Source organism: Mus caroli, unplaced genomic scaffold, assembly GCF_978045245.1.
Source record: "Mus caroli unplaced genomic scaffold, Mus_caroli_1 scaffold_4, whole genome shotgun sequence".
NCBI classification, from domain to species: domain Eukaryota; kingdom Metazoa; phylum Chordata; class Mammalia; order Rodentia; family Muridae; genus Mus; species Mus caroli.
The window spans coordinates 147829820-147853505 of NW_028227259.1; the positions used below are offsets into that span (position 1 = coordinate 147829820).

A 23686-nucleotide genomic window follows, 5' to 3' on the forward strand; every position below is an offset into this window, starting at 1 on the left:
GTGTTCCTGCCATGTTCCATGCATACATGCATTCCTGCCATGTTCCATGCATGTGTGTGTTCCTGCCATGTTCCATGCATACATGCGTTCCTGCCATGTTCCATGCATGCGTGTGTTCCTGCCATGTTCCATGCATGCGTGTGTTCCTGCCATGTTCCATGCATGCGTATGTTCATGCCATGTTCCATGCATGTGTGTGCTCCTGCCATGTTCCATGCATGCGTGTGTTCCTGCCATGTTCCATGCATACATGTGTTCCTGCCATGTTCCATGTATGCATGTGTTCCTGCCATGTTCCATGCATGCACATGTGTTCCTGCCATGTTCCATGCATGCGTGTGTTCCTGCCATGTTCCATGCATACATGTGTTCCTGCCATGTTCCATGCATGCGTGTGTTCCTGCCATGTTCCATGCATGCGTGTGTTCCTGCCATGTTCCATGCATGCGTGTGTTCCTGCCATGTTCCATGCATGTGTGTGCTCCTGCCATGTTCCATGCATGCGTGTGTTCCTGCCATGTTCCATGCATACATGTGTTCCTGCCATGTATGCATGTGTTCCTGCCATGTTCCATGCATGCACATGTTCCTGCCATGTTCCATGCATGCGTGTGTTCCTGCCATGTTCCATGCATGCATGTGTTCCTGCCATGTTCCATGTATGCATGTGTTCCTGCCATGTTCCATGCATGCACATGTTCCTGCCATGTTCCATGCATGCACATGTTCCTGCCATGTTCCATGCATGCACATGTTCCTGCCATGTTCCATGCTGTGCTCCCTTCCCATGTTCTTGGGCCCTGTTGTCAAGTGAGCAGCTGGGAAAATGGAAAAACAGATTTTCAAATGGAGTCCATGTGTCTCAAGAATCATGCAGCCAGACACAGTGGTGCAAGCTTGAAGTCCCAGCTACTCTGGAGGATCATGAGTTCAAAGCCAACCCAAGCAATTTAGTAAGACCCCCCATCTCCAAAAACATTGAAAGATGGGGGGTGGGGGTAAGCTTACCAGTGCTGGACCTGACTTAGAAGCCCCTCAGTGAGGGGCTGAAGTTGTGGTTAGATAGCAGACTGATTACCCAGAATTCACACCAGTGAGAAGCTGGGGTGTGACTCAGTGGTAGAGCATTTGCCTAGAAACTGCTACTGAGGATCTGGGAGCATACAGTACCGAGCTTACAAAAGGCTTTGGATTCCATCCCCAGCTCCTTTGAAAACAAAACAAAACAGAACAGATAGGGCGTTAGTATTGCCTGCAGTGGGCGATTGGAACTCCAGTGGAATTCGAGGCTACTTTTTTGGAGGGGAAGGGAGTAAAGAAAACATGTATTTAATTCACAGTTTTGGAGACTGGAAGTTCAAACAGCATGGCAGATGCTAGTGAGGGATCCTGGCTGCATCACACTGTCAGGGGAGAGAGAGAGAGAGAGAGAGAGAGAGGGAGGGAGGGAGGGAGGGAGGGAGGGAGGGAGGGAGGGAGGGAGGGAGAGAGAGAGAGAGAGAGAGAGAGAGAGAGAGAGAGAGAGAGAGAGAGAGAATGAATGACTGGCTCAAGATAGTGTGATGGCTAATCTTGGGTGTCAAGTTGAGGCACTTAGGAAAAGAGCTCTCAGTTGAGGAATTAGCTCCATCTGATTGGCCTGTGGGTATGTCTGTGCATTTTCTTGATTGCCAATTGATGTGGGAGGGCCCAGCCCACTAAGGGCGGTGCCACCCTTAGGCAGATGGACCTGAACCGTGTAGAACAGGGTAGCTGGACAAGACTGTGAGCAGCCTTCCTCCATGGTTTCTACTTCCTGCCTCTAGCTTCCTCCCCCTTGGCTGCCCTTGATGACAGGCCGTAAGCTGTCGGCCAAAATAAATCCTCTCCTAAGATGCTCTTGGTTGGAGTGTTTTGTTACAGCAGTAGAAAAAGTAGCTAAAGCAGGCAGTCTCACTACAGAGCCCAGGGTGGTCTTCACTTCTGGATGTCAAATAACCTTCCGCCTATCCAGTGCGGCTTTCCGCCTGAGCCTGGATGGAGGTATGCCCAAGGCTTGCCAATCACCAGTCTCCCTGTAACATACCGGACAGGCTCGAACCCCAGGACGAGAAGAGGAACCAACCCACTTGATGGGAAACCAAAAGCGGATGATGGGTTTCTGAGAAAGAAGAAAGGAGGTTGAGCCCGCCCAGATCACGGACTGGTCCAACCGCCACCAGATGCTTACAGAGATAGGAGAGAGTGAGGATTGGCAGTCTGCCTGAGGACGAGGCCTGCCTAGGCCTGTGCACCCCAAGAGAGGAGAAGCAAGAAACACAGATGGTGGGGCATTGGGGGGGGTATGGTTCTTTTGTTAAAGGGCTTGCCGTGCAAGCACGAGGACCTGAGTCGTATCCCGAGCAGCCACGTAAAATGCCGGGCATGGTGGTACACGCTTGTACTCCCTGTGCCAAAGAAGCAGGGCTAGAAAGATCCCTGGGGCTCACTGGGCAGCCAGCCTAGTCTAATCAGTGATGCTCAGGTCTCAGTGAAAACCTTACTTGGGGTTTCAGGGTTCAGGGGGGAAGCTGATAAGATGGCTCAGTGGTTAAGAGCACTGGCTGCTCTTCAAGAGGACCTGGGTTCAATTCCCAGCATCCACATAGCAGCTCACAACTGTCTGTAACTCAGTTCCAGGGGATCCAATACCCTCACACACACACACACACACACACACACACACACACACACACAAGCAAAACAACAATGCATACAATAAATAAATAAATAAATCCTTTAAAAAAAAAGTAAGGTGGGGGCTGGAGAGAGAGGTGTGTGGTTAAGGACATGAACTGTTCTTCCAGAAGACCTGGGTTCACTCCCAGTACTCATAGCAGGTGCTGGCTCACAACTCCCTATAACTCCAGTTCCTGGGGAAGCTACACTGCTTGTCTCTATAGGCACTGCACTCCTGTGCACATAAATGCACACACATACACCCACTTGCAATTAAAGATCCTAAAATATTTTAAATTTTAAAATACAGCTAAGGCTCCTGAGGTAAGATACCCCAGCTTGCCCTCCGACCTCCACGGGAACACACACACGAACACATATGCACACATTCACAAAACAAATCGACTTTACAGTGCAAAAATACATATCTCCCTCCGCTGAGAAAGAGCTGTCTCTCCTTCCTGGGCTTAAGCTTTTGCACAATGTCACCAGCAGACACAAGGTGCTAGGGGTAGTCACAAAACAGGGAAGGCAGAGCCTGCCCCCTCAGGGAATCAAGAAAATCCAAAAGCTGTAACTGTGAGATCTGTCTCCCACAAAAACTCCATATAAAGAGCTGAGAGAGAGCAGAGTCAAGCTGGTCCCCGGGCCTCCCTGGCACAGGCAGTAAAGACATCACACCAGCCTGACAGGTGGCCAGAGACTGGGACACAGTAGGCGCTGGGTGAGAGCCGGAGGTAAGAGCTTGGGGTGGTTCAGGTAGCCCCAACATAGTGGGCGACAGGTCATGGTTTGCCAAGATAGTGTGGGTGTTATATGGGCGTCCTGGAGCAGCGAGAAGACATGTAAAAGCTGTTGAGGTGGCACAGGGGCCAAGTGGACAAAAGGGCCGCCATACAGGCATGAGGATCTGAATTCAGATCCCCAGCACCCGCAGAAAAGTCAGGCATTGTGGCATGTGTGTGTAATTCCAGCCCTGGGAAAGGGAAGACAGGAGGGACACAGGGCTTGCTTGCAGTCAGTCTAGACAGGCCATCAAACTCAAGATTCAATAAGAGACCCTGTCTGATAATAGACAAACAGATAATGAGAGGGGAGGAGGAAGACCACAGGAGCGCGGGTCCAGCTGAGTGAGTGAGCTCCGGGTTCAGGGAGCGACCCTGCCTCAAAAACTAAGGTAGAGTGTGACCAAGGAAGACACTTAACAGTAGCCTCTGGCCTCCATGTGGGCATTTGCACCTGTGCATGGGTGAACCTGTATGTACACGCATGCACACACATGCACACAGCTGTTGAGGCGACCTTGATGGACAAAGTGACATGCTATGAAAGTGTGAACCAGATTCCCCTGGAGAATACCGAGTGTTCCAGGTCTGTGGTGTGGCCCGTTGACATCTGCATCAGGAACATCTTCCCTTTGGACCAAGTCCCACTTCCTGCCCCACCACTCCCTAGCACATCCACATCTGCCCCCCCCTATTGCCCTGCCCAGGCAACCAAGTCCACTGTAACACCCCAGCTGAGAACAAGTGCATGGCACGGGGAGAGAACTGTCACTGGGCCCAAACCAAAGTGGCCAGGGGGTCTGCCAGACAGCACTGGACCAACTCCAGGAGCCCAAAAGGAACAGGGGTGGGATGTCTTGCCTAAAGACACAGGAATTTCCAAGGGGCCACCCTGAGAGTCCTCAACTCTGTCTCCACCTCTGTGCTTCTATGCCTTCATTGCCATCCCAGCAGTGACAAAAATCAGTCAGTTTATCCATAAGCCCCACCCTCAATATCTGATGACACCCTCCCAGCCCTCCTTAGTGATTGATAGCTTGTCACCTTTACCTACCTGCCTGCACATGCACCATCCGTAGTTTGTTTAAGCAGAACGCCCCATTCTTGGTGTCTTTCCATCTGTTGGCACCTGCTCCACCCCCAGCTCCTGGGCAGCACAGTCCATGCACTGTTCCTGATTAAGCAAGCCGGTTCTGTCCTCAGATCTCAGGCCCTGAAGTAAATGCAATTTTAGCATTTTTACTTTCTGTGTGTGTGTTTTAGTGTATGAGTGTGTATGCGTCTGTGTGTGAGTGTGTGCCCGTGTGTTTGTACCTGTGTGTGTGTGTGTGTGTGTGCACGCATCTGTGTGGTATGTGCATACTGTGTGCCCACACATTGAGACCACAAAAGGATGTCGGATGTCGCTCTAGCACTCTCTGCCTTATATGCTGGCAGCCATCAATCCCCAGCAATCCTCCTGTCTCCACTCCTGATAGCAATGGGCTTACAGGTACATGCAGAGCCATACTCAGCTTTTCATGTGGGTTCTGATGGTTCAAACCTGGGTCCTAATGCCTGTGTAGCAAGAGTTCTTGCCCACTGAGCCACTTCCCTAGTCCTAATACCCATTTCTCCCTCCCCCTCCCCCTCTATGTGTGTGTGTGAGAGAGAGTCAGAGACAGAGACAGACAGACAGAGAGACTGTACTCCTGTAGCTAAGCCTGGCATAAAACTTGTTCCTGCTCCTCTGGCTGCCACCTCCTGAATGCTGGGATCAAAAACACTGGGCCACTGAGCCACTGTACCGCGTTTATGGAGGGCCAGGGACCAAAGCCAGGGCTTCTGACATGCTAGAGCAGTCCCCTACCAACTGAGCTACAACCTGGCCATGATCACTGCTCTTTCTTTTTCCCAACTGGCACTACAGAGGCTGGTGAAGTGGCTCAGTGGTTCAGAGAGCTTGCTGGTGGGTCCTAGCACCTACATGACAGCTCAGAGTCATCTGCAGCTCCAGTTCCAGGGGATCTGATGCCTTCTGACTTCTGCTGGCACCAGGCAGGCTCACGGAGCACACATACATGCAGATGACACACTCATACATACAAAATTAAATAAATAAATCTAAGTACAGGTTAGAGAGACTGGCACTACAGTTGTCTGTCTGATTTGGGGACATGGGTCAGTTCTCCCCATGCCAGACTTTTTGCTTCCCTGTGCAAGTCCTAAAACCTGAGCTGGCGTGGACACGCCTTAGCAGTCTCCTCAGTCACTGAAACAGCCTATTATGTTATATGAAGATGTTTTGTTTTAATCCCAGGTGTGGGATATGGGGCTGCTTCAGATTGTCCACAGCCACTAACTGTGCTTCTCTCCTGCTCTAGTGGGGTGTAATTCTTGCCAGCTGCAAAATCTGGAGGCCCTGCCTATGTGGAGTCTGAGAACTCTGGAGCCTGTGTAAGTGGGAGAGTCCGAGAGGGTCTGTGCTGCTGTTCTTCCCTGCTGCTGCCTCCGTTGTTCGTGGTCCCCGCTGGTCCCTGCTGGTTCCTGCCGCTGCTGAATTGCTGGCTTGGTGGACTGCTGAATATTCTGACAACAAGAATTAAACTTGCCCTCAAAGAATCCAGTGCCTCCATCAGCAGGAAGTAGCCTATAGGAGTCTACGCCCCCTTTCTCCTCTATCCTTTTTCTGCTACCTGGTGTTGGGGGATTGAAAGGGACTAGGGTAGAATAAGAATCAGAGGAGACAGTAGAGACCTAAGAGCCCATAAAGTAAACAGATCATAGCTTCTCTTAAGCAGGTACGTAAACACCTCAAAATAGATTCCCCAGTTCCCTGAAACTGACCGGATTCACTAGGCCCCTCCCTGCCAGAGTAAACAAAGCTGAGAGGTGCCCTCAGAAGGAAGACTCTCAGACATGATAAGCTGCAAAGAAGAAGTGGAAACCATCGGCAGAGCTTTAGACCAGGAAAGGCTGTGCAGTGGACTCTCGGTTCCCAGCTTCTGTAAACTATCACCCTTACAGCTGTCTTTGAGTCATTTCTGCTCCTGTAAGTAACCCCTCACCGATAAAATTCACTGGTTCACCAGACTGGACTCTAGTGGTATCCTTCTTTTGGGCTGTCATGGGATCCTAAGGTGGAGTGAGAATATGTATGTATTGTGTCTGCCCAGGAAAAGTTTTGTTATACATCACAATTGATGCCCAGACAGGGACACAATAGAACCAAAGATGAGTTGGGGAGGATTGAGTGCATGGTCCTGCCTGTGGGTAGCAAGGGATGTAACTGAGGCTGTTGCTGAGCAACCTGAGAGGGGAGGGCAGCATCTGCAGAGGAAATTCCAACTGAGTTGTTCCTTCTTGTGTGGTGTATGTTAGTGTGCCTTTGGGTGTGACATTGGCTGCATGGTTCTTACTATGGATAGTGAGACATGCAACTAAGGTTGAGCCATCAGGACTGCTATTGTCTGTGGGAAGGAAGCCAGGATGGCACCCTTCATCTCTGTGGTATGGGGTGGCACGCCTGCTTTATGAGTGGAGCCCACCATGTGAATATGGAGATGCCCTGAAGACAGCTGAAGGTTTAGAGGAAATGTTGCAAATTTCCTCTAAAGAATAGTGTGCAAGAGTCGAGATTGTGGCCAGCAGCATCAGAGATTCAAAGCCACTGTTGTGCGTGGTTAGGAACGCATCTGAGGCAGAGACAGCGGCCAAGCAGGAACTTGATGGTGTAAAGGAAGAACTGCATCAAGAGAGATGGCGGCAGCATCCTCCACGTTAGCCTCTGCCCTGGCAAGTAAGCTGGATATGTGAGAAGGTGAGGTTGGTTTGATCCTTCTTAAGGCCTGGGGGCAGAAGGAAAAGTGAGTTCAAGCTAGAGCTGAGCTCAAGAGCCCTTGCCGGGATCCAAGAACTTGGAACCCAGGGAAGAGTCAGTGGAGAGGAAGAAACCAGGGCAAAACCAACAGAATATACCCCTCAGGTCTGAGTTTTAATAGGAAAATCTATACTGCGACACACATGGGGCAAGAAATTGCAGCTCGTTGGTGCCTGAGCTGCTGGAACTGGCAGAGACTTTTAAATAAGCAATGAAAGAGCCCATCAGAGCTGGAGAGATGGCTCAGTGGTTAAGAGCACTGGCTGCTCTTCCAAAGGTCCTGAGTTCAATTCCCAGCAACCACATGGTGGCCCACAACCATCTGTAATGGGATCTGATGCCCTCTTCTGGTGTGTCTGAAGACAGCAACAGTGTATTCACGTATATAAAATAAATAAATCTTTGAGAGAGAGAGAGAGAGGAAGAGGAAGAGGAAGAAGAAGGAGGAGGAGGAGGAGGAAGAGGAGGAAGAAGAGGAGGAAGAAGAGGAAGAAGAGGGAGAAGAAGAGGAGGTAGCGGAAGAGGAGGAAGAGGAAGAGGAGGAAGAAGAGGAGGAGGAGGAGGAAGAAGAGGAGGAAGAGGAAGAGGAGGAAGAGGAGGAAGAGGAAGAGGAGGAAGAGGAAGAGGAGGAGGAGGAGGAAGAAGAAGAAGAAGAAGAAGAAGAAGAAGAAGAAGAAGAAGAAGAAGAAGAAGAAGAAGAAGAAGAAGAAGAAGAAGAAGAAGAAAAGAAAGAGCCTGCTGCAGCCTGGTTCCTCACACTGTGGGACTTGGGAGTGAGTGGGCTCAGTGTGGCTGCTATGCAGTCAGGCAAACTGAGCAATGTGACTTCCCATCCCTTCTAAAGGCTTCATAACTCAAGATAGCATTAAGAAAATTGGTCCCCAATGGACTGGCTTATCAGAACCATTAGGAACACTTGGCTGTCTCTGTCTGAGGTCCCATAAATATCAGAGGTTAGAGGGAGCAGAAAGAAGGGGAAGATGCTGTGGAGGGAACCAGGAAAAGGAGGAGCTGTGCTTGAACCCCAGTTCACTGGGCCAGATAGACCTGTTTTCACAGAGGTGTCAAGGAAAATAACTGATCTGGGCAGGGCCCTTGAGGCTGGGATGGAGCTTAGTGGCTTTGCTGAGTCTTGCGGTGGGGGGGGGGGGGGGGCGGAGCAAGGTGTTTATGGAGCAGGAATGGCTTTAGCAGATCTAAGTGACTTGGACCAGCATGTGGAGAGAGTCCATGAAGCAAGCATACAGCCTAGAGGAGACAGTAAGTCGTTACGCGGAGGAACAGGTCTGTCCCGCTACACATAGACAAACTGGGAGATGTTTGTGTCTGAGCTGGAGTTCCTATGTGGGGGGAATGATAGAAAGCCGAGCTGTGTGCTGAGGAGCCCCAGGGTATAGCGTTTAAAGCCTGTGGAGCAGTTCTTAGAAGCCACGAATGACAGAGCAATGCAAATGAACAGGATTAGCCTGGGGGCGGGGGATCATCTCCCCAGACTAAGGAGGGATGCTTTCCTCTGCAGCAAAAACTTAAGCTAGGGAAGGGGAGAGTTTGCCCAGCCAGGTTCCCCAAACAGTCACATGTGGTGAAGAGCTATAGTGCAAACCAAGGCCACTCTGACCCAGGAAGCCAGCAGGAACAGCAAGGGAGGGCAGGGTCATGCTCCTTTGGCCCTGCGTAGGTCCGAGTAGATGAACTGAAGGCCACCGAGTTTAACAGGGGTGGAGAAATGTAGGGAGACCCCGTGGAAGAGCTCCAGGATATGAAAACATAGCTGCTCAGGATGACTAAAGAGTAGGTGATTAGGTTAGACCACTTACCCATTCGTGGTACCCAACCTTGGCCTGTGGAGGAAGCAAGTGATACAAACGGAAGGAACGTCCATGCTGTTGCGTTAGACCTACCTTGTTAGTTGTGAGCCTCTGGGTTCACCTGGAATTGCTGAGAACAGATGACAATAGACTTTAGACCCTTTCAGAGTGTTTTGTCGGGTTATCTTTGTAAGGGGATGGTGACTCAGGATGTTGCCTTGCCTGGCAGTCCCCTGGGAAGGGTTTTGTTACATAGATGCCATGATGCTAACCTCTGAGTGTTCTGTAGATTTGGAAAGTCATTGGAGAGGCAGCTAGGTGCAATGGTGTTTCCCCCTGCCTTACTCTACACAGGTGAAAAGGGACACTCCCAAAGCCATATCGTTACTGAATAGAAAACCCCAGGGTCAGGGGTAGGCTCCCTCCTTGTGAGTTGTTGTTGGCTAGGAACATCCTTGAGACCCCATAAACCAAAAACGCCTTTGCTACTGCTATTGATTGTATGCCAGATTTATACAATGGAACCCCATTCCTGAAGACACTCCATGTGGATGCTTTGACTGACAGACATAGAGAAATTAATCTGGGACTGCACTGGAAGCTCTCACCCTGCTGCCTGGCTTTCATAGTGACAGAGGGGACCATGCAGGCTGCTAATGGAGAACAGTCACCATCATCCCTATTTGTCTATGGACCCGGCATGCTAAGACACCAGCGTGCCAGGCAGGATGCGCTGGCTTGTGCCATTGTGGCTGGGCTATGGCGGGTAAGGCCAACGGCCCTCCAGTTGGATTGAAGTCCCACTCCGCAGGACAGAGTTCATGTGTAGTACTGAAAGCCAGGACTAAAAACCTGTAGCTGGGGGGAGCACAGGTCCCAGTGGGGAAGCTACTTCGATGGGTTTAGATGAATGTGATGTGCCTGTGAATTTAACCCATGGAACACTGTTGCTGCCACCCTCAATTCAGCTACGGGCAAAGCTCCTGAGAACAAGGGACTGTCACCTCGCCATGGTGGCCATTTCTCAGTCACAGGTGGACATGTATAGCTACCCCCTCCAAGGCTCAGGGATCGTTTCAGAATTGAGAAGGTGTTGGGTAACAGTTTCCTCCAGGATTAAAACAATCCATCCTCCAGGAAGGTAAAGTATGGTAAGAGGGGCCATTGGACAGGTTAAGGAGGGACAGAGAAGGTAAGCTCTTGCTGTCAGGAAGTGGCTTTGGGGCCCTAGCTTGAGGCTCCTCAGCAAAAAAGTCTGAGGCATTTCAGACAAGAGCAGATGAGAATAACCAGGTTATAAAAATAACAAAACAAAATAATGACGACAATAAAAAAAAAAACCCACTGATCTGAAGAGCTTTTGGGTCACTGATTATGTCTCTGCATAGCCACACAGGGATAAAAGGAAAGGGGCAGGTATAGGGATGATAGGATGATAGGATTGTATCTCCTTTTACACTAAGGAAGCAACAAGAAGTATCACATATTTTACATTGTTATGGATTTTTAATAGAAATTTAAGGTTATAGTTCCTATAACCACACACACACACACACACACACACACACACGTTTCATCTCTTCCTTAATGTATTGTACATATGTAACTCATTTGAAAACGTAAAGCTTTAGTTATGAAAGCCACCGTTGCAAACCGTTCAGGATAATTAAGACGTGCAGGTTAGTAGTTAGTCACCTGTAGATAATCTCACTTTTAGTCGTGCTAGGAACTAGTTTAGTTCATTACAGAAATGAGCTGTATTTAGCCTCGTGTATATATGTTTCCCAAGTTAAGCAGAAAGGAAACAGCAGGAGCCGAGCAACGTTTGTGCATTCAGATGATTTCAGAGAGATCTTCAAGCACTGCAGAGAGCCACAGAAGGAGGCATTTAGGATGTTTTAATAATCCAAGGTTTTCCTGACAGAGAGACAAGTCAGCTTCTCGCAGCACCCAATCCACTTCAAAGGAGATGATGGAGACCGTAGAACCTCCAAATGGAGTTTGCTTCAAACGTGGCACAGCCCGGCACTGGGCAAAAACCATCCCTGACCGCGACTGCTGACAGAACACTGTCCGCCCAAACTGTGAACAAGCAGGACACTGGAACGTCGGTTGAACAACTGTGCTGAGACGAGGTAGGCCAGTCCTTCAAAAGTTTTGCTTCACAGGAAAGTCTGTCAGATATTCTGGGCCTGTTGACCGAAGACTGGACACCCCAACCATACAGAGAACCTCTGGTGCTGTCCGGGCAGCCGGCAGCCGGCGGCCTCCGTCATGTCTTTCGTTTTGGAAGCTGCTGGCTGTGAAGTTCCTGTCTCCTCAGGAAAGATTGACCCTTCTGCGTCTCTGCTGAGGCTAAAGCTTGGGGAGTTATAGTCTCATTGTTTTCCTTATTAAAGATTTAAAGACATAAAAGCTGAAGTTGTTTAGGATCTAAGGAAATGGTTTAAGGTCTAAAACGATTTTTCTAAGTTGTAAGTCCAAGTTATGATAGGGAAGTGCTCTGGGTACAGAACTTTGGACCTGCCAAGAAGGACACATAATGGAATACTTTCTCCAAGACGCTAAATGCAAATGGACTGGATATTGTAAATAAAACTCTTACCTAATAGTTCTCAGAATTATTCTTATTGTATATAGTTTATTGATGTTAGAGAAAAGCCTTTTTTTGGATGAAAACGGGGAAATATACTAAGAATTTTGGTTTCTTTAAAAAAAATCCTCAGTTTATGTTATATAAATATATATGTTTTAATCCCAGGTGTGGCATATGGGACTGCTTCAGATTGTCCACAGCCACCAACTGTGATTGTCTTGTGCTCGGGGTTGGAGGGGTGGGGGAATTGCCAGCTGCAGATAGTTTATGTTCAGAAATCTAGGGCCTCTTGAGAGAGTATAAATAAGAGAGCCCCAACAAGGGCTGGTGGTGGCTGCTGCTGCCCTGCTGCTGCTGATTGCGGCTGTCAATGGCAGTGTTTATTGCTGGAGGGCCATTTGCTGTTTTGCTGGATTGATAGCTGGAGATACCCTGAAGGAGAACGCACTTCTTCGAGGGACGCGACCGCCCTGAATCAGCAGGAAGTAGTCTAAAGAGATCTACTTTCCCTTTCTCCTCTAAACATCTTTCTCTCCTACCTAGTGTGTGTGTGTGTGTGTGTGTGTGTGGTGGGGTTGGAAGGGTGGTAGATAGTAAAACCAATAAAGTAGCCCAAAAAAGTACACCAACAACAAACACCTCAAAATAGCTTCAGGAAGTCCCTGAAACAGGCTAAATTCACTAGACACCCCCACCCCGCCACCTTTCCCATCAGAGTAAACAATAAAAGCTGAAAATTCCCTCTGTGACTATTAGAACAGACCATCAGAGAAGGCTCAGGAAAGATGAGCTGCGAGGACAAGAGACCAGACCAGCTGCCCGAAAGAAGCAGAAACTGGCTGAGCTGCCTGGAAGAGGTTTAGACCAGAGTCACTCAGAAAGGTCACTCTCCAGCCTGATGAGCTGCCTGAGGGCTGTGCCGCGTACTCTAGGTTCTGAGCTTTGTGAGCTGTCACCCATGCTGAGGTGGGTTTTAGTGATGTATCTGTCATTGAGTCATTTCTGCTCCTGTGAGTAACCTCTCACCTGTAAGTTACCTCGATAACCCTCACTGGCACACGAGGTTAGACTTTGGTGGTGTCTGTGCGTTTGTCTGTTGTGGGATCCCATACCTGTATGTGTGGTGTCTCCCCAGGAAGAGTTTTGTCACACAACAACACTACTCAGCCATGGTGTATAGGTGGCTTCTGAAGGACAGACAGATAGCTCATGTCTGCATCTGGGGGACTCTAGCAGACTCGGAGTCAGCCCAATGCTACTGTATGTGAACTGAGTTATCTCCCTCGACTCTCAGAACCTCAGAGGTACTGAAATGACTGGCTCCTTCCTGTGCTGGCTGTGTCCCCCTCTCCCTTGGTGAGGGTCGGGAAAGTGGATACAAAGAACAAGCTTCCAGAAAACTGCTGGGTCGGCAGATGGTCCTGTTGCTGACAGGCCAGGGTGGAGGGCAGAGTGGGAATTAAAATGGTGACAGCAGCAATGGTGAGCTGTCTCTCCACAGCCCAGGCTTGCCTTGAACTTGCCGTCCTCCAGCCTCAGGTTTCAAAGAGCTTAGATGAGAGTCTGTGTAGCCAGGCCAGCTACCCGGTACATGAGTGAATCGGGGACTTCTGTGTCCTTTTCTTGTATATACTGTGTGTATATGTGTGTGTGTATACATACATATATATATATATATATATATATATACACACACACACATGTAAGTGTATACACACATAGATATATTAGAGTCATAGGCATTGCATTAGTGCCAAAAATGTCGATTTTCCTTTTTGAAGTCCATTAGATTTCATCCATATTGTTTTGATGTAATTGCTTTAAAACTACTCCTTTCTGTGGGGCCTGGGCACCATGGAACCAGGAGGAGCCAGTCTGGAGCAGGAGTGGGGTCAAGTCATGTCCAATGCTGGACAGTGGGAGTGAGGACCTCTCCTTCCCACCACCCCCACCATGTTCCAGTGCACAAAGTCCTGTGGCCCCTACCTTCTTCCCTGCCACAGGAGGTCACATAGTTGCAGCCAGGTTAAACTTTCTCTTTCCTTATAAAGTCAGGTCCACCTGGAATTCCGCTTCATGCAAATGAGGCATTCCCAGAACCTCAGCCCCAGCCAGTGATGCACACTCACCCACAAAAGGTTGAAATTGCCTCTATCCCCCCCCTCCAACTAAAGGAGCTGCTCAATGAAGTGTGTGTGTGCGCGCGCGTATGCGTGCGCGCGCGCGCACACACACACACACACACACACACACACACACAGAGTTCAGAATCCACCAGCACCGACGTGGTTGCCCTTCCTGTTCTTCCACACTGAAATCAGGTTCCGGCACCCCCATAGGGCTGCTCACAGCCGCCCGCCTGTAATTGCAGTTCCAGGTTGTCTGACGCCCTCTGCTGCTCACTATAGGCACCTGCACACATGTGGTGAACTCCATGGACACATTACACACATGCACATAAATTTAAAAGATAAAATAAAATTATTCCCTTCTAGTGAGTTTGTGACAACCTGCCAAGGTTGAGGTGAGCAGGAACAGAACAGCCCAACTAAGCCACAGTACAGACAGAGCAAGGGTGCCGTCTGTCTGAGACGGACGGCTCCAGAGGGAGGGGTCTAGGGACTAGCCCTCCAGCCCTCCTAACCCGGGGCAATTTAAGTTCTATTCTGTTCATTTTCAGACAGTCACTCAGAACTCTACCAGCTGTTGTTTTTAGAAGCAAGGGGGAAATAATTGTTACTGGGGGCTGGGCGTGAGATACATGCCTGTAATTCTAGCAGTCAGGAGGTTGAGGCAGGAGGATCAGGAATTCTGGGCTTGCCTGGGTTACAGAGAAAGTTTCAGGCCAACTTGGGCAAAATCATGTTTCAAAATAAGAAGAGGATAAGGTACCTGGCTCAGTGGTAGGGTCCTTACTGCCCAGAACTCACATGGCTCAGTGGCAGAGCCCCTGCCCATAATCTACCAGTAAGGAGATGGGATGTGGCTCAGTGGTAGCGCTCCTGCCTAGAATCCCCCAGTAAGGGACTGGGGTGTGGCTCAGTGGTAGAGCCCCTGCCTAGAATCCCCCAGTGTGGGGCTGGGGGTGTAGTTCAGTGGTGGAGCCCCTGCCTAGAATCCCCCAGTGAGGGGCTGGGGGTGTGGCTCAGTGGTAGAGCCCCTGCCTAGAATCCCCCAGTGTGGGGCTGGGGGCGTGGCTCAGTGGTGGAGCCCCTGCCTAGAATCCCCCAGGGAGGGGCTGGGGGCGTGGCTCAGTGGTAGAGCCCCTGCCTGGAGACTCTCGGGGGGGGGGGGGGGGACTGTGGAGCGTGGCTTAGAGGTAGACCTTTGTCCAACATCAGCAAAGCTTTAAGTTTCATCCCAGACCACAGCACCAAGAAGGCTGTGTGTGTGTGTGTGTGTGTGTGTGTGTGTGTGTGTGTGACAGTTTCTCATCTCTGGATGCCTTTTAAATAAAGAGCAAGAGGGTCCTGTGTCCACTGCTTTCCGCAAGCCTCTGAATCTCACTATGATGTAACAGTACTTCGGAAACAGCATTATATTTCTTTTTACTGCTGCCTTCTGCTTCTCTTGGGTGACACCAGTTCTCTACTTACAGGATTTAAACTGTCTTTTTCTTTTTGGTATACAGTATCACTACGTAGCCCAGGCTATCCTCCAACTCTGGATCCTCCTTCGGCATCCCAAGTTCTGGGAGTACAGGTTTGAACTACCATGTCTGGCTGCCTTCCTCCTCTCTTTTATGAGACAAGATCTTGCTATGTAGCCCAGGCTGGCCTTGAACTCACTATTTTTCTGCATCTGCTTTCCAAGTGCTGGGATTACAAGTGTATGCCGCCAAACCTGGAAAATCCTCCCAACCCCCCCCCCACTCCCGACTCCCCTCTCTCTGCCTTTGGCTTTCATTTCCCCCCAAGTGTCGTGGGCAGGTCTCCTCTGCTGCCAGCATCAAGGGCAAAAACAAAAACAAAAACAAAAACAAAAAAAAAAAAACTGCATCAGAATGTGTGTGAGGTGAGGTGCAGCAGGAAGAGGCTGGGGACCTGGAGGACAGGCTCCACGCGCACACCTTCCGACACCATGTACTGCTCAGCAGTCCCTGCCCTATGTGATCTGGTAAGCATGGCTTACAGCCTTTCTGAGACCCCCAGTCTCTGTCCCCACACCTCCAGCCAGGAGGTAGAGGCTCCTCTAGCCACCTCTCCCCATAGCTTGGCCCTGGAGATTGTGGATCCTGGGTCACATGGTGTTGACCACTTGGGTAGCATCTAGATGGCTTAGGCTAGGTGAGGGCTACCTGGAAGTTCTTTGTAAACTCTTCCTGGCAATCTCTGCTTCAGCCATGGGCTCTTACATCAGGGGACAGTAAAGGATGTACAAATGGCTTGGGGACATTCCAACAGAGGCCCCGAATCTGCTTCTAACGCCTGTAGTGTGGACTCCCTGGGAAGGAAGGTTTGACCTTCCACCCAGAGCAGGACTCCCGGCTTTTATTTACACACCGACCAGGCTGCCACTGTGACCTTGTCTATGAACACAGGGCAGGTATCTGCACCAGATATGTCCACGTTTCATCTTGACAAATATTTTCAAGATTTATGTCATGACCATTCACTGCCTCGACCAAGTTCACTGCATTGTGACAACCTGAAGACCAGTTTTTGTTTGTTTATTTGTTTTGTTTTTTGTTGGAGGCAGGGTCTCATGTAACCCAGGCTATCCGCCAACTCACTATGTGCCTGACAATGACCTGGAACCTCTGTCTCCTGTCTGCACCTCCCAAGTGCTGGGACTATATGGGTCCACACACTGGGTTTGTATGGTGCTAGAGATGAAAACCAGGGCTTTCTGCTAGGCAAGCAATTTACAGTAGGCTGGGCTCCATCCTCTGCTCCCCCCTTCCAGTTTCTCCTTAAGTATTCAGAATGATCCATTCCTTTTCCAGTTCACACACACACACACACACACACACACACACACACTCTAAACATTTCATTTGCTGGTTAGTGTTTGGTTGTATCAAACCTCACGGAGTTGTTTGCTACCAAGCCAGTTCTCAGTTCTATTTTCCCAGGCAAGGACAAAGCTGGGCAGTCTCTTTCACCGACCTGGAGATGGTTTGGGAGGAGAGGAGAGAAATCTGTGAACTTGGTGCTTGGGGGGTGGGGGTGGGGCGGCCTGGGTCACAGGCAGGATGGAAGTCTTCCTTTCTTAAGGATAATTCAAGATACCCAGAAAGACCTCAAGATGGGGTTAAGACCAGGACCTAGGGTTGCGGTGTGTGTGGATGGCGCTAACACCTCTCAGTGCTTCCCGGATGCAGAGTTCTGCTGGGCCCTTGTAGAAGGCCCGGGCCTGGAGGATCGCAGGAGTCCCAGGCCTCGGGAGCGTCCTGCCCCATGCAGCTGGCGCTCGTGCCTGCGGATCTGCACCTTGTGCCTGAAGCGCTCTCCACAGTCCTCGCACACGTAGGGCCGCTCTCCCGAGTGGGTGCGGCGGTGGCGCAGCAGGTTGGAGGAGACGCTGAAGCGCTTGCCGCAGTCACCGCAGACGTAGGGCCGCTCTCCGGTGTGGGTGCGCTGATGCTGCACGAGCGCCGAGCTCTCGCTGAAGCACTTGGAGCAGTAGGTGCAGGCATAGGGCTTCTCGCCCGTGTGGATGCGCTGGTGGGTCACCAGGTTGGAATGTTGTGAGAAGCTCTTGCCGCACTCACTGCAGAGATATGGCCTCTCCCCAGTGTGTGTGGCTTGGTGTCGCACCAGGTCCGTGCTGCGGCTGAAACCCTTGCCACACTCGCCGCAGATGGTCGGCCTGTCCCGGGCTCGCCGCTTCCTCCGCTGTTTGGCGGGAGTCAGAGCCGCACTCCCCGCGGGGCCCGGGATGGCCACCACAGTGGATGTGGCCACAGCGGGCAGCACCATGAGCTCTTGCAGCACCACGTAACCTGGAGGGGTCACCACGACGGTGGCTGGAGCCGGCGTTGAACCTCCTGGAGCTGGCACCAGCTCTAGTTGCAGCTCTGGCTGCACAGAGGTCAGCTCCAGTTGCAGCTCCTGCTGCTGGGCGCCTAGCTCCACCGGGGTCAGCTCCAGGTGCACCTCCTGTTGCTCCAGCTGCTGCTGCTGCAGCTGCTCCAGCTGCTGCTGCTGTTCCAGGTGCTTCTCCAGCTGACGTAGCTGCTCCTGCATTTTTAGCTGCAGCTGCCGCTGTTCCTGCAGCCTTTCCAGCTCTTGCTGCCTCTCCAGCTCCTGCTCAGACCCCACGTCCACCGGCATGAGCTCAAGTTCCACTTCCTCATCCTCTGGTGGAAGAGGCTGCAGCTGCTGCTGTAGCTGTTCCTGCTGCTGTTGCAACAACTGCTGCTGCAGCAACTGTTCCTGCTGCTGCAGTAATAGTTGGTGCTGCAATTGTGCCTGTTGCTGCTGCAACAGCTGCTGCTGCAACTGTGCCTGTTGCTGCTGCAGCAATAGTTGCTGCTGTAGCTGTCCCTGTGGCTGCAGCACCAATACCTGCTGCTGTAAGTGTTGCTGTTGCAACTGTCCCTGCTGCTGCTGCAGTTGCTGCTGTTGGAGCAGCTGCTGCTGAAACTGCTCCTGTTGTTGTTGCAACAGCTTTTGCTCTTGCACTTGTTGTAACTGCAATACTTGATCTTGCACATGCTGCAGCAGCAACTGTCTCTGCTGTTGTAACATTTGCTTTTGGAGAAGCTGTGGGTGCTGTGACTGTTGCTGCTCTTGCGTTGGCTGCTGTAATGGCAGTTGTCCCTGCACTTGCTGCTGCAGTAGCAGCACTTGCTGCTGCGGTACAGGTTCATATAGTTGCTGCTGCACAAGATACTGCTGTTGAATTTGCTGCAGTTGCAGCTGTTCCTGCTGCTGTTGAAACATCTGTTGTGCTTGGTGTGGAAGCTGCATCGTTTGGTGCTGCTGCAGCAACAAATGTTGCTCTTGTCCAAGTCTTGGCAGCTGCACCACCTGCAGCTGTGGTTTTGGTTGCTGGTGCTGCATGGGCCGGTTTTCCTGCTGTTCTTGCTGGGGCGGAGACAGCTGCTGTTGTCCATCTTGCTGCTGCTGTGATTCTGGCTGGGATCCTAACAGCTGATGCTGAGGTTGCTGCTCTTGCAACTGCCTGTGCTCAGGCTGACGTTTCTGCTCTGCCTGCTGCTTAACCCGGTGCACTCGCAAGTCCTGCGGTTCCTCCTGCTCTGGCTCAATATAGTAATAGGCCCCGAATGATGCTGCAAGCACTGGCTGCTGTGGATGGCTGCTTCCCTCCTGGACCTCTTCTTCCTCCTGGCTTCCATTCCCACCACTGCCACCTGTAGTGGAAATGGCAGGAAGCCAGGCGAGAAGGAGTGATAGGCAGGATCCGGACCAGACCCCCAGAAGGATTCACTCGGGATACACTAAGGGGCTCTGAGCGGGGACCCAAAAATGTGAGAGCAAGTGACAATGATGACAGAACAAACATTCCCAGAGTCCCCTGATCACCCTGTTCAGACTCCCACTGAGCCCTCTTCAAATGAGTCCCATGCTTAGCTCTTGGGGATCCTGACACAATTCCCTGAAATGTGTCTTTATCCCCATGCAGGGAGGCCACCTAGTCCAGTGGCTGAGCTCTGAACCCATTTATGGTCACACTGTCTATCTATCTATCTATCTATCTATCTATCTATCTATCTATCTATCTATCTATCTATCCATCCATCCATCCATCTATCCATCTATCTATCTATCTATCTATCTATCTATCTATCTATCTATCTATCTTTCTTTCTTTCTATCTATCTATCTATCTATCTATCTGGTTTTTTGATAGAGGATTTCTTTGTGTAGCCCTGGCTGTCCCTCTATAGACCAGGCTGGCCTTAAACTCACAGAGATCTGCCTGCCTCTGCCTCCCAAGTGCTGGGATTAAAGGTGTGCACCACCACCGCCAGATAACAGTCACACTTTAAATAAGTGAAATTTGTCTTGTCTGTGAATAACAAGCCATTTCTATAAGGATACAGCAAGCCATTTCTAGAAAGCACTGAAGCATCAAGGAAGCCAGGGAGATCAGGTATGGAGTCTGTACTTCAGAAGTTAACTGAAAAGTCAGGCACAGCAGCACACCTGTAACTCCAGCCTCAGAGGGTGGAGAGAGGGGGTCCCTGGAGGAAGCTGGCTGGGAAGACTAGCCATATAGGCAAGCTTTGAGCACGATTCAGAGACCCTGACCCATTGAATAAGGTGGAAGAATGATCAAGTATGACTTGACATCAATCTGGGGCCTCCAAATGCATGTGCACACATGTCCATCCATACCCATGCACCTGAGCACCCAAATGCAGACAAGAAACATGAACACACATATGCACACCACACACACCACACACACACACACACAGATAGTTGTGTGTAATTATATTTTACAAAAACAAGCTTTCTAATCACCTTTGTCAAATACATTTTTAAAATCTGTGTGTCTTGTGTATATGGGCATGTGTGTCCATGCGTGTGCTTGTGGGAACATAGGTACCACAGCACACCTATAGAGGTCAGAGGACAACCTTGGGTGTTGGGCCTGACCTTGCACTTGGAGACAGGGTCTCCTGTCGGCCGCTGCACAGGCCTGCCAGGCTAGCTGGCCCCGGAGTGTGCACGGATTCTCCTGCCTCTACCTCCCCTCTCATAACGGAAGTGCTCCGATTCCGACAATGAACTACTCTGCTTCCACTTGAACTCTGGGGGTTCAAACTCCTGTCCTCAAGCTTGAAGGGCGAATGCTCTCCCCACTGAGCCACCACCCCAGCCCCTGGAACACTTTTTTTTTCTTTCTAGAGCCGCTTCCACAGAGCAGCTGGGTGTTGGGCGGTAGGTGCAGACAGCTGCGGGAACACGTCCCGAGGGTAAGATCAGCACCCTCTCACACACTCCTCCGTTCTCGTGCCTCCTCTGCAGGGACAGACCTCACCTCGGTGTGAATCTCCTCATTTCTAGCTTGGTCACGTGGTCACTCTGACTTCCTGGGACAGCAGTTTCCACAGAAGCATTTTATTGACCATGTAGTTAGATGTCACCTGAAGTGTTATGCCTGCTAGAGTTAAATTTACAAGCGGAAAGAGTCTTTGTTCAATTTGTAGGGCCCGATTTGATCGGTCTATTCTAATTTTCCTGATATATATTCTCCTCACTGTGCAATAGTGTCTTATTGTATATAGTCCTAGCCTGGAGCTCACTACACAGGTCAAACTGAGCCTCCCAAGTTCTAGGATTCCAGTCACATGTCCCCACGCCCAGTTCATCCTGGTTCTCTAAGCTCTGTTCAAGCCTGCCCCTCACTGTCACTGTGCTTTAAAGCACAGAGTGTGAAAACAGACTCCTGTCCACCCTTAAAGGCTGCCCCACCCCTGCATGGGTCTCAGGGAGGGGACTGGGAAGTTCTGCACCCTGGGAACCTGTGTGGCAGGTGGGGGGAAGGAGACAGATGTTGAGAAAATGAGACAAGGGTAGAGGGAAGGACAGGAAAGAAGCCATTTAGCCACTGTCTGAGGCACTAGAGACAGAGAAAAACCCTCCAGTTCCAGGTGGGAAATGGGGGGGGGGCAGTGCACCTGGGAAAAGCAGGTTAGAGCCAGCCCAGGTGTGGGGGTCAGGGCTGAGGCTACTGAATCCTGTCAAGGTGTCTCTCTCTCTCCAGCAAGACCTTGGCCTGGCAGCCACCTCAACAGGTCCTACACTAAGTTTCAAGGTAGCTGGGGTTAGCAGTCATGAATATGCTGGACACACATGGGGTCCCTCCGTGGTGGTCTGGGTTGTGCCAGCTTGTGACTCAACTAAAGAATCCTTGCTGGGGGCCCTACTGTCTCCATACCCAAACCCTCACCTGAGAGGGTGTCAGGCCCCGGACCCCCATCCTCAAGACATCGAAGCTCCAACACATAGGTCTGGGTTGCTGGGCCCAGCTCCATCCTGGCGGTCACACCAGGGTCTCCCAGAGTAGGCTGTGCTAAGAGGAATAAAGGAAGCTGTTCAGAAGAGGGGTGGTGGTGGCCGAACCCCAATTCCCACACAGAATAGCCAGAGCTGTTATTTGATGGATGTACTCCGGGATTCACCTCCGCTGACCAGTGGCCCTCTGTCTCCAATACTGACCCATAACTGTGGGAACTAACCTCTTCCCAAGACTGGAAAGCTTGTGGCACGCCTGAGGGTACCTACAGGTACAGCTCCTTGTCCCCTTCCAAAGCATCCCCCAGGCTTCTAAGGCCACATAGGTCTTGTGTCACCCTGGGTCAGGACACCCTGGGAAGGTAGGTGTCTAGAGCACTGTAGCCCACAGCAGGAGCCTTCTGCAGGCCTATGCTCCTGTCCTGAGTCCACTCTGAAGAAGTGGTCTGCAAATGCGGGAGTCCCCACTCCCCCACGCCAGCTGACTACACCTCCCTCTGGCTTTGGAAGCCCTCCTTAGAAAGGCGCGCGCGCGCCTGCAAGGATCTCCCGCCAGGCCTCACCTGGAACAGCATTTCCCGCCGCCGGCAGCAGCCTCTGCACTAGGGGAGGTGTGGTCACCAGTGGCCACAAGGTGAAGGCCACGGCTGTTCAGCCAGCTCCTTCCGGAGGTACCTTCATCTAGAATGAGCCACGGAGGCTCTGACCACCCCCGGGAGAACCCTTTACGGGCACTCTGCGGGATCTTCGCTGTCAGAGCTGCCGAGGTCGCCCTGGGCCAAGACAAGGTGCAGAGTGGAGTTCCCAGGCAGAAGTTGGTGGAGACTCTCGCGGGGACAGGGAAGGGAGGCAGGGTTCCAAATCCAGAGCAGGGATCAGGGTTGGTCCGGGTGGCCCATGGCGCGCAGCAGGGCCCAAACTAGGGCCCTAGGTTGGCTCGGTGGAAACCGGGTGACAAGAGTTCCTGGACGATCACCCGCCACAGGTGCCCGGGGGGCGGGGGGCGGGCGCCGCGGCCGGGCCAGGTCCCCGATCGCTCGCCCGCCCTCCCGTGCTGTGCATCCGTGCGGGAAGCGGCCAGGCCAGGGCGGGGGCGCTGGGGGGCCGGCACAGGAAGTCCCCCCGGCATCCGCATCCTGTCCCCCGCCCTTGCCGCCCGCCGCGCCCCCGCGCCCCGGCCCCCGCCGCCACCACCGTGGCCGCTGCCTTCGCCTAAGCCACAGTCGCCGCCGCCTCTCTAGGCCCCGCAGCTAGCTCTGTGGGCTTAACCCTTCCCGGCCCGGCCACTCACCAGGGCCCCCCCGGGGGAGGTGTGGGTGGGAATGGGGACAGGATGGTCGGCCCTGCGTGCTTCCCAGGGTCCGCCGATGCTGGGCGCAGCGCACGCCGCAACGCATCGCCTGGTTCGGTGCGCGTGTCCGTGCGCCACGGTTGGCGACTGCCACTGAGGCTGCATGGATGGAAGAGGAAGGGGGTTCCCATCCAACACCCCCATATTCTCTGAGTCAAAGGCGTGGCTTCAGGACGCCCTTCCCCTGACTGAGGGGTACAAGTTGGGGCTAATTAGCTCGTAGTTAACCAGTTAATGGGGAAGCCCCCTCCTGACCTCAGCAGCTCAGAACAGCCAACCCAGACTCTTGAGTTGGCACAGATAGACAGGTAGAGACTGTGCCAGCTCCATCAGGGACACCCTCAGGAACTGAGGGACCTGCTGGTATCTCTTTGGGTTCTTGCTCTCTCCAGTGGCCAGAGGCCCTCCCTCATTCAGCTACCAGCCAGGAGGAGGGGAATGGAGAGGCCCCCTTCCAGCGTACAGAGCCAAGGCAGCTCCAGTGGCTTTTCCCTGTTTGTTTGTTCCCTGCCTGGGGGTAGGAGTGAGAATGGAAATTGGGGTGTGTGTGTTTCTTTTCCAAGAGGCTTGAGCTGACCATCTGTATTTCCCCATTTCCCCTCGCGCAGCTTTATGAGCAGACCACAGGCTTCTGGCGAATTCACATAAGAAGCCCTGC

At 51.7% G+C, this 23686-nt stretch overlaps 1 protein-coding gene across 1 annotated transcript; it reads right to left on the reverse strand.

Annotated features, from left to right (window-relative positions):
- Positions 1–16753: 16753 nt before the first annotated feature.
- On the reverse strand, positions 16754–22309 carry Znf853 (zinc finger protein 853). The gene is made up of 3 exons (XM_085836342.1): positions 22241–22309; positions 21613–21735; positions 16754–19063 (listed from the first exon to the last, which is right to left on the reverse strand). Exons 2-3 carry the CDS (start codon positions 21695–21697, stop codon positions 17049–17051), a joined length of 2100 nt encoding a protein of 699 aa, XP_085692468.1. The 5' UTR covers positions 21698–21735; positions 22241–22309; the 3' UTR covers positions 16754–17048.
- Positions 22310–23686: the final 1377 nt, after the last annotated feature.

Bases quoted from the DNA above. Each gene is read 5' to 3' on its own strand.
- Znf853 (XM_085836342.1), bottom strand. From the start codon at position 21,697: ATGGAGCTGGGCCCAGCAACCCAGACCTATGTGTTGGAGCTTCGATGT. The intron at 19,064-21,612 runs GTGAGGGTTTGG...TTTCCACTACAG, and splicing joins GGGGCCTGACACCCTCTCAG to GTGGCAGTGGTGGGAATGGA.